Source organism: Neodiprion virginianus, chromosome 5, assembly GCF_021901495.1.
Source record: "Neodiprion virginianus isolate iyNeoVirg1 chromosome 5, iyNeoVirg1.1, whole genome shotgun sequence".
NCBI classification, from domain to species: Eukaryota; Metazoa; Arthropoda; class Insecta; order Hymenoptera; family Diprionidae; genus Neodiprion; species Neodiprion virginianus.
Genome location: NC_060881.1, coordinates 27,718,092 through 27,727,371, shown reverse-complemented (window position 1 = coordinate 27,727,371; position 9,280 = coordinate 27,718,092). Strand labels below are relative to the sequence as shown.

The 9,280-nt window shown below is 32.9% G+C and overlaps 1 protein-coding gene across 3 annotated transcripts; it reads right to left on the bottom strand.

The window, feature by feature from the left end:
• Positions 1–15: 15 nt before the first annotated feature.
• LOC124305952 (monocyte to macrophage differentiation factor) lies at positions 16–9,131 on the bottom strand. 3 transcript variants are annotated; one of them, XM_046766004.1, is made up of 5 exons: positions 9,003–9,131; positions 7,643–7,859; positions 3,778–4,023; positions 3,433–3,685; positions 16–3,306 (listed from the first exon to the last, which is right to left on the bottom strand). In XM_046766004.1, the coding sequence occupies exons 2-5, from the start codon at positions 7,726–7,728 to the stop codon at positions 3,058–3,060; spliced, it is 834 nt and encodes a 277-aa protein (XP_046621960.1). In that variant the 5' UTR covers positions 7,729–7,859; positions 9,003–9,131; the 3' UTR covers positions 16–3,057. The 3 variants fall into 3 exon arrangements, with proteins under 3 accessions (XP_046621960.1, XP_046621958.1, XP_046621959.1); XM_046766002.1 differs by lacking the exon at positions 9,003–9,131 and adding an exon at positions 8,829–8,979; XM_046766003.1 differs by lacking the exon at positions 9,003–9,131 and adding an exon at positions 8,429–8,506.
• Positions 9,132–9,280: the final 149 nt, after the last annotated feature.

Sequence of the window (9,280 nt, the reverse complement as noted above, 5' to 3'; positions counted from 1 at the left end):
AATTTTTTTTCTTTCCCATGTTTGGTACAAATCATAACACATTTGTGTATCTGCATGAATACATTCGTGTGGATTGTTACGTGTGTCCAAAAAAACGTCCGCAAATCGAATATGAAATTCCGAAAGAATTGAACGTACTTTGCCAATTGCGATATTAATATTGATTGATATTTCAACATCAATTCGATCATTTTGAATTACATTCGTTAGAACGCCTGGCACTCGCAACTCAAAATTATCCTACTACATTTATTATGTTTCTGTGAAATGACTCATCGACTAGATCAAAAAAATTTACATACAATTGAAATGTTAAATGACTCTCATATCATCGATTTGCTATGTAATTCGAACCAAGGTTTGTTAATTATAATTGAATGAACTCATAGGCGCATGGGTCAACGCAGTATACATATAGAATATGGAAATCAATACGATATAGGACATATGACTCAATTATAATTCATAATCCATCTATACCTACGAAGAGTATCCGATTACATATGCATATTGTGTGTCAAAAAAATTGGTTCTGGCATAGAATTAATCATATAGATTACGCATCGTTTACCATACGCTTGTGTTTCAAGCTCTCGGTTCTTTACAAGCTTGAAGTTTTGCTGGTTATTTTATTTTCAATATGAGCATAATTTTATCAGATATCAATTACTTAATCAATATGTTCCCCAATTTTCTATTTATATTTAAAATTTATATTTATACTTATATATACCTATAAATATATGCATCGCAAGGATGTACGATGTAGAATAACCGAATTTCGTGTCTCACATGCGAATGAAAATTAAATATTACTTGAAATTCGCTTTCCGATTCGCTTTACTGAATTGTAACAATACAGCAGTACATCTGCAAAGCCAATCCGTATTTTTTGATATTCTTCTATTCGTGAACATTTTGATACAATACATAGCGAAGATTTTTCCCTGAAATAACTAAAAAAATACGTGTCGCATATTATCGAGAATTATGTTTTTTCGAGTTAATTAAGTAGAAAATAAATTATATCTCTAAAGGTTTTTTTTTTTCTTGTTCAATTTTCCAACTAAAAAATAACGATTCTATAAAGGAATGGATGTCTGATTAATTTTTAAATGGATATAATATTAATTTAACAACTAATTTGTAGAATCAACATGTACTTAAGAAAATAAAATTATTTACAATCCTGCCAATGAACACAATGTGAAAATAATAATATACTTCATTTTAGTTTCCACCCCCCCCCCTCCCCTCCCCCCCCACCCCTTTTTTTTTAACCAATATGGGAAAATGTTACGATACAGAAAATCGCAACTTTTGTTTAGTTGTCAGGAATTTTGAATCATATACTGGCCTGGCCAAACCAATGTAATTCACGTTTCCCGTTCTGAATTTGACTGTTGAAATTACAATAATAATGACATGGCTTGCAATACTAAACAAGAATACATACGTATAAGCATACGAATCTTGAATATGCCTCATAGGCTAAATATTGCACTAAAAGTTGGATAATAATTATAAATGTATAATAATTAATTTACAAATGTCAAATATATCCATTAAATGGATTAATTGGAGAATTCATCAGTTATTCTATTCTAAAATATTATGCTCTTCAAACTATTACGTATCATTAACTATACTTGTTTATAATTTTTTGGTATTTATAACATTGCTACAAGTATTTATATTCGGATGGAAGAATCAAAAAATCTATAATAACACCAGCTCATGCTATAAAGGACATCTGGTAATACGTTGAGAGTATATTAGTAAGGTTTGACCTATTCGACTCACATAACTATTATATGTAAATATATGCTTAATTGACGCAATTAAACTTCATAAGCTAGAATAAAAATAAAAGTATACAACAATGATATCTATTATTCTAAACTATATTTTAACTGGATTTTGAACAAATACTTTTGGCAAACAGAAGAAACAGCCTTTGTAATCGCGAAGTTCGAATAATTTTTATCAAAAAATAATTATTTCAAATATTGATATCTAACAAGTCAGTAGTATAAGTAATATAATAAACTCAAGATCACTATCATGTATACTACTGGATCCTTATTAAATATTTCTGCTTGGATGTGTATATTATTACGGAGGACAAATGTTTACTGCTAGATTGACGATGGTAAATATGTTTCGTATTATTGAGCAAAAGAAATAAAAAATCATATAGAAGTGTGTTAACTAGACGAGCCAATAATAAATAAGAGTTTATCAGTGATATAGATTCAGTATCGTGTGAGCCTGAAGCTTTTGATAACATACTAAATAAATTTGAATTCAGCTACCTATATATATATATATTTCTTTTTCACTAATGAGTGATGATTTTTCACGTATTTTTGCTAGAGAATATAGAACGATTGCAAGTATGCGTATTTTATCGCAAAGAATCACATTTTCATTTCTACTAGTTACACTAGGATAACAAATTATTAGCTACTATTCTTTGAGAAATTTGCAATGATTCGATATACTGAAATATCCTAAAAATTTGGCAATTTATTATCAATCTATATGGATATCAAACTTCGATATCTAATTGAGAATTCTTCATCAACTTTTGTCGATTTAAGAAGGTATATACCCTGTGAGTATTGACGAAAACAATTCTACAATTATATAAAACATTTTACAGTGTGAAATTTCACCTGTAATATATGATATTTACGATCAAGTAATTTGTTTAAAGGCATTGGTCAACGGTCGGTTAGTTTCCGAATAAATTTTGAGGACTGTTTGAAACGATACGAATAAAAATATTGAGAACGCACAGTTCTCGGAATCTTGAAGCATAGTTTTTCACGGTTTAAGTGACACAAGCTTCTTTTAAATCAAAGTTGTAAGCACTATAATATATGATATTATCAAGGTTTGTATCCTCGAATATTAGAGAGCTATGTGGCAAGAAGATCAGGCTGTGCATTTTTAATATAATCCAACTATTGCGTTTTCGCTGACTAACAGATCTGGTTTTACCGTATCCTGCATAGTTGATTTCTATCTATTATTTACAATTTATGTTCAAACTTAAAGTTCCAAGTGAGATTCCAAAGCACCAGAATGAGGTGAATCCGTTGATACATTCAGATTCAAGTTCTCTGGACTGGGATAAAGGTAATTCAGTATTGCGTAGTAGTGGAACGCTGCCGCCGCAGCCACAAACAGATGCCATATAGCGTGCGCACATGGTATACGTCCGTCCGATTTGAAGAATACAACGCCTGCTATGTAAATCAGTCCGCCAACTTTGAGCTCTTTTATACCGCTGATTTCTGTCTGTAACAAAAGCATTGCATCGTAGTATAATTGTTTGATTTAAAAAATTTTCGTCCGAATTTGAGATTCGAAAACAGGGACAAATTAAAGTTTAATTTTTTCCACCAAATAACTTATAACGCTTACAATATTGATGATCGCAATGCTGGGTCCGATGCCCATGATTAGATAAAAGATGGTCTCGAGCATTTTGAAACGCTCGTGAAAAACTTGTTGGTAAAGAATACCGAGCATCGCCATAATCCAAACAAGATAACGCATCGCTATCAATAATCCGTCGTCTGGAAAATCTTTAACCGTTAACCAAGGGAAATAGGTTGCCGCTATGAAGACGTATATCATTGCGCGATCGCATCGATGGAGCGCATCCTTAAGTTGCCTGGAAATAATGGTAAAAATGGTGGAGTAAGCAAGGAAGAGCGGAATGCTCAAAATAACGCTTGTTACACAAGTAACGAACATCGGCGTTACCTGTTATGATTGCAGTAATGTACGCTATGAAAAAACGTAGAGATTGTGAAGACGAGAAGAAGCGCAGTTCCGTATACCATAGCAGAGATGAGTTGCATTTGCGTCGAGGAGCGTTGGACAAGCATTACTCCAGCCAAAAGCGAAGGTATTACCCACATCCCATGAGTAACGACATTTGCTATGTGTTCAACCGAGGTTGGTTGATACGCCTCGTTGGTCGACGCTCTTGGATTCATCCATTTGACTCTGGAGCAAATTGTACAAATATAGATTTTCTTAGTTGCATGCGTAATGTCAGTGCAGAGAACCGTTATTTTTATAACGTTATTATAATGCATCGATTAATCGAGTAAAAAATAAAGATCAAACATGACTCGAATGTATTGTTAAAAATTATTCGATTAATCGATTATTTCGCATTTTTGTAAAACGGTGCATTTGAAACGAAAAATTTTGTAAATTTCAGTATTTAGTCTTAATAACAGAAAAGTTTTTTGATAATTTATAATTTCATTCGAGGTATTTTTCAATTTCAGGTAAAAATATTAATTTATATTTTACTTAATATATCAAATATGCACTTGTTAAGTAAGACAATGATAATAAATGATACTTTAATCACATAAATTGCTATTGTATTGCGTCGTACATCGGAGTAAAAAACATAAACCGATTATGAGGAAAAATAATCGATTATACTCGATTAATCGGGAAAAGGTTTAATCGAAAATCGATTATTTTTGGTCATTCGTGTACCTTGCATGCAATATGCAAGCACGCTCTTGATCTAGCGTATATGTCGTGCATATGAATGGCCTGATAATTTTTTCATCCCCATTTTTCCTCAGTCTTGCAGAATTTATGTTGAGCACAATGCACGTGTTACAATATCAAACATGCGCCAAGCTTGAAAAAGAAAAGTCTTCCGATAAGCTAATAGTTCAAAGAGGCATTGTCGATTTAGTAGAAATGGTTCACACTGAACTATGACCTAAATATTTATTTGTTTTTAATTTTAAACTTTTTTCTTCTTCTCATACAATCAGTGAATTCAATAATACTCACTTTATAGTATATTTACGCTCCGCAATCCTTATTCGCTTGCATTTGCGTTTTATAACTACTTGTTAACGTTTGAAATTTATTAGTTTTCTTTTTTCTCGCAACTCGTTGATGAAAAACTATTCGATTCGCTTATTCGTCTGAAATTTATTCGAGAATTACAGTGCAAAGATACATGTATATGTATATGAAATTGATTACTTTGACTACATCATTGATCTTTGTTAATAAATTACGTATGATTTGTAAAATTATCTTTTGATTTACTCATCAGTTTATTTGTTGCACAATTTTCTTTTTTATATTTGTACTGCAACGCATGGATGTTTACACTAAATTTGCAACAATTATTGCGTAATTACTTGTCAAGTTGGTTCTGATTTGTCATCAGATATTACTCAATGTAACACGATACATATTGAAGTTATCTGATCAGGCAGTCATATTATGACTTTCTAATGCAGAACTTTATCCCTTATTAGTTGACAATAAAACGGTACTCACGTTACCTGTAATTGGAGTAAATTCATTGCCCCGAAGAGAAAACATGTGTGGTCAATAGCTGCCATGATATAAACGATGTGTCAATTGACATCCAATATTCCTTTTCAGCATATATATTTTATCTTGATTTAAATAAAACAACAACAGTAATACTAACAACGATGATAATGATAATCGAAATAATCACAGCAACAAAGATAATAATTGTAATAATGATAAAAACAGTAGAAACGGAAAATCATATGATCTTAGACGTATGAGGGAAATGATAAATGTCTAAAGTCTGTATAAATCAGGGCAAGAGGTCTGGAGGTATTTATATCAAGTTTCCTCTGCTAACCACTAAGATATTTTTCCTTGCGGTCGTTGACTTAATTGTCATTCAAGAATCTTGCTAGAGCTCGTTGACTAGCGCAAAAAGCTTTTGGAGACTTTTTTGTTGAACACAGTATCTTAAGATCGGGTCAAAGGACCAGATTAATTATCTGACAAAGATATGATCCAGAAATGCAATAGTGTATTAGAATTTTTCAAGTATTTGGCATGTTTTACAACATAATTTGAATTATGTAGAAATCAATCACTACAGGGCTAAATAGCGCAAGTTCTGGTCGATTTGGAAATCTTCAAAAGTGTGTGCGACACGGTCTAATTCTATACTGAAGACTGTGGCTCTGGGATTACAAAACATTTCAATCATCGTTCATTTTCTCATACATCTTGTGCACTATGATGCACGTATCAGCTTACCGATGTTAAAATCAAGAAATATCGTACATTCGCAAGCGCATGCCTTAATGTACACATACACCCATGCTTTAGTGTTATTATATATTCGTTAATAATTTTTACGAAAATTTACATATGTTTATAATACCAATCATTTAATAAATCAAACAAAACTTGTGTATTTCCATGATCCCGCTGATCATGCGTTTATTTACTTAACTAAATTTAATATGTATATTTATCAATGTATAAAAGCGAGGGGGAATTGTATATACATGACGTTATCTACTACACAGAATCTCTCCCTACTCACTAAAGTCATATACAAATTGGAATTATTATACATATGAAAGCTTCTGTTGAGTGAGATAAAACTTTCTGATCGAGGGCTCTTTGATAATATAATTATTTACAGATATTCACATACGCAAGAAACACGCGTAAACTAAATTCTAAATGTATTTAAAAGCTGAAAAGCTACAAATGTTTTAACCACAGTAACTGAAACTTCCACACATAATGTCCTGTTGCTAAATTAATTTACGTGAATTGCATTACAATAATGGTAATAAAATCATGCGCCAAAGAAACCTATTTCATGCACTATCCCCCTAATTAGATTGACTGTGCAGGATATTACGGTACATGTATATTACCAAGTTACATAAATCTTACATAAACTACGAAAAGGAACTTAAATCTGATGAGTTTATTACACAAGCGAAGTCTTTGATCACAAATACCTATACATGATATACCAAACCTAATGCCAAACTGAAGTATAATAGACACTGAAATTAGTTTTTGTTACAAATCCCAAGGGCAAAAATTAATAGCAAACTTTTATAGTCACTATTAGAAGAAAGTGTTTTTTGTGCCCAGTATAAATATGGGATGGTATTTGAATAGGCGATTTGCTCAAGGGTATAACTACTCGGATTTAAGTTAGAAATGTATATAAACATGAGGTTGAAGTAAGTGACGTAACGAAACATCAGAGAAAAGTTCATTATCGTGTAATTTTAAAATGGCTATCCAGAATTTGGTTTTTCAAGTTTTAAGTATGTATTTTTTATTACAGCTTACTAAATCTCAGACAATCCTAAAGTTGCGAAGTAAAGATGTTTTCCAAGTATTCGTCGTTACAGTAACATTACTAACTTCAACCTGATAAATAAATGAAGCATAGAAAATCTACTTTAAATACTGTATTATAATCCTCTGTACACATTCAGCAGGCAAGAAGTGACCTTCAATGATTTCAGTGGAAGACCTGAATCACTAGGTAGATTTGATTACATATTTGGGTAGGATCTGATCTTCAAAAGCTGTAAAATTAAAAAATAAAGACGAGAATTGTTGTCCAAGTACCCGGTGAAATATTCTAAAATTCTAACATGTGTAGTTAAAATTACAAAACTGGTTAGTAATACCTCACTGTTAGCAAAGAAGGACAAAAACCTACAGGACACTTATTGTAATTCGTATAACATAGCGTATACAATTTACTTGTCAATCTACCATACAAAATTTACTATCCCCAATGTAAATTCGTGACGTAACGTCTTACTCTTTAATCCATTTTGACTGCAATAGATTGGCTATAGGGCCAGAGACCAGATGGTGAAGACGAAATCCATCCATGTTGAGGTTCATTATAATTCAAATGGACACCAATGTTAAAGATGAAGTAATCCAAATCTCCTCGTTATGACATATTTAACGCTCCATCTCTCCGCCTCTTTCCCTCCGACATTTTTGCTTTATGTTTTATTAAGATACCGTCACTGCAGAAAAGGATTAAAAATAGTCAATAAATAGTGGAAGGATTAAGTAATTAATGAATGTAACAATAACTCATTAATAACATAAATTTCAAGCTTTTGGTTTTTCCCTGACTTGGTAAAGAAATAAAGAGTGATATTATCAATTTTGTATGTAGAAAAAAAAGTCGCGATGTATTCTTCACACATTACGTGCATGCATATAACATATACGTATACATATTAGCATGAAAAATCGTTATCGCGTTGTTGCCAAAATCAATGAGTGAAAATACGAGGTGGAAGTTAATAATTTTATGATAACGAAAAATTGGGTGAGAAATCACTGTTTTCTTAATTTTCCAATAACCTTAAAGGAACTAAGATTTCGAGATATGAGGGTGTTTTGTTTTGTTACGGTTTACAGAATTTCAGACAATTCCAAAATAGCGAAATAATAGTTTTTCCTCAGCATGAATCGTTACGAAACGAAACATTGCTAACTTCAGTATGGTGTGAAAATGGAAACATCCGTTCGATTTTTCATTGTTGAATAATAGAAATAGATTGTGTGCAAACTATGCAAGACGAACGTTTTATGTTGAAAGTATAGGTGTGAGCCGCTGTTGGCACAGCTGGACGTCTACCGTTTGCGAGGAAAGTGAATATACTCGACGCGATTAAATTTTCTTTCCTACAATTTACTTTCCACTCGTTGAAAAGCAGGACAAATCGTGTATTCATTTATAATTTAATCCATTATCGCATGTGTGCATACACATCCAGCCGCGCAGATCGCTGGTGGATCGAGATAAGCGTGATAATTATGAATTGCATGTCGATCTTATTCCATGATCTAATTATGTATGTACAAAATGAATGCGTGAATAAATGACATATCACGCGTACATACATATGTATGTACGTACAATAGATAAGGAGGAAATAACGTGTCCAATTAAAATATCTGCAGTGTACGAGGTTCATTTTTACCATTAAATTTAGCGACGGATGTCACACTAGCAGCCCCTTCCTTTCAGGACACTCAGCGGGGCTTTGGATACCCGCGACACGCACTCCACACCGCACGACTATGCGAGCACCTCTGAGCTTGCTCCGAGCGTCTCGGCTTTTGTCTCGAAGCCTCAACTCGCGGTTTATACTTACATGCTCTACAGTATGTCGCTCTCCCCTTCATTGCATCCTTCGCTTCGTTGACGTTCATGCCGATACGGGTCCGATAAATTGACGAACAATAACGTAATTGTAACTAACGACGCTGGAAGAGAAACTGGGAGAAAATATCGAGGGGTGGAAAAAGGGAGAAAGAAAACGAATGAACCGTCACAACCGATCTAATAATCCGTGGTCTATCCTTGGTTTAGCCCTTGCCAGCTGATATTATTTTGCAGGTGCAAGCGGGGTGAAGCTTTGGCGTTATACTA

What these genes read in the sequence shown, in the direction of transcription:
- LOC124305952 (XM_046766004.1), bottom strand. Translation starts at nt 7,728, where the DNA reads ATGAACCTCAACATGGATGGATTTCGTCTTCACCATCTGGTCTCTGGC. An exon ending in CAGTCAAAATGGATTAAAGA is followed by an intron (nt 4,024 to 7,642) that starts GTAAGACGTTAC and finishes AATTTGCTCCAG; the next exon opens with AGTCAAATGGATGAATCCAA. An exon ending in GCATTGCGATCATCAATATT is followed by an intron (nt 3,307 to 3,432) that starts GTAAGCGTTATA and finishes CTTTTGTTACAG; the next exon opens with ACAGAAATCAGCGGTATAAA.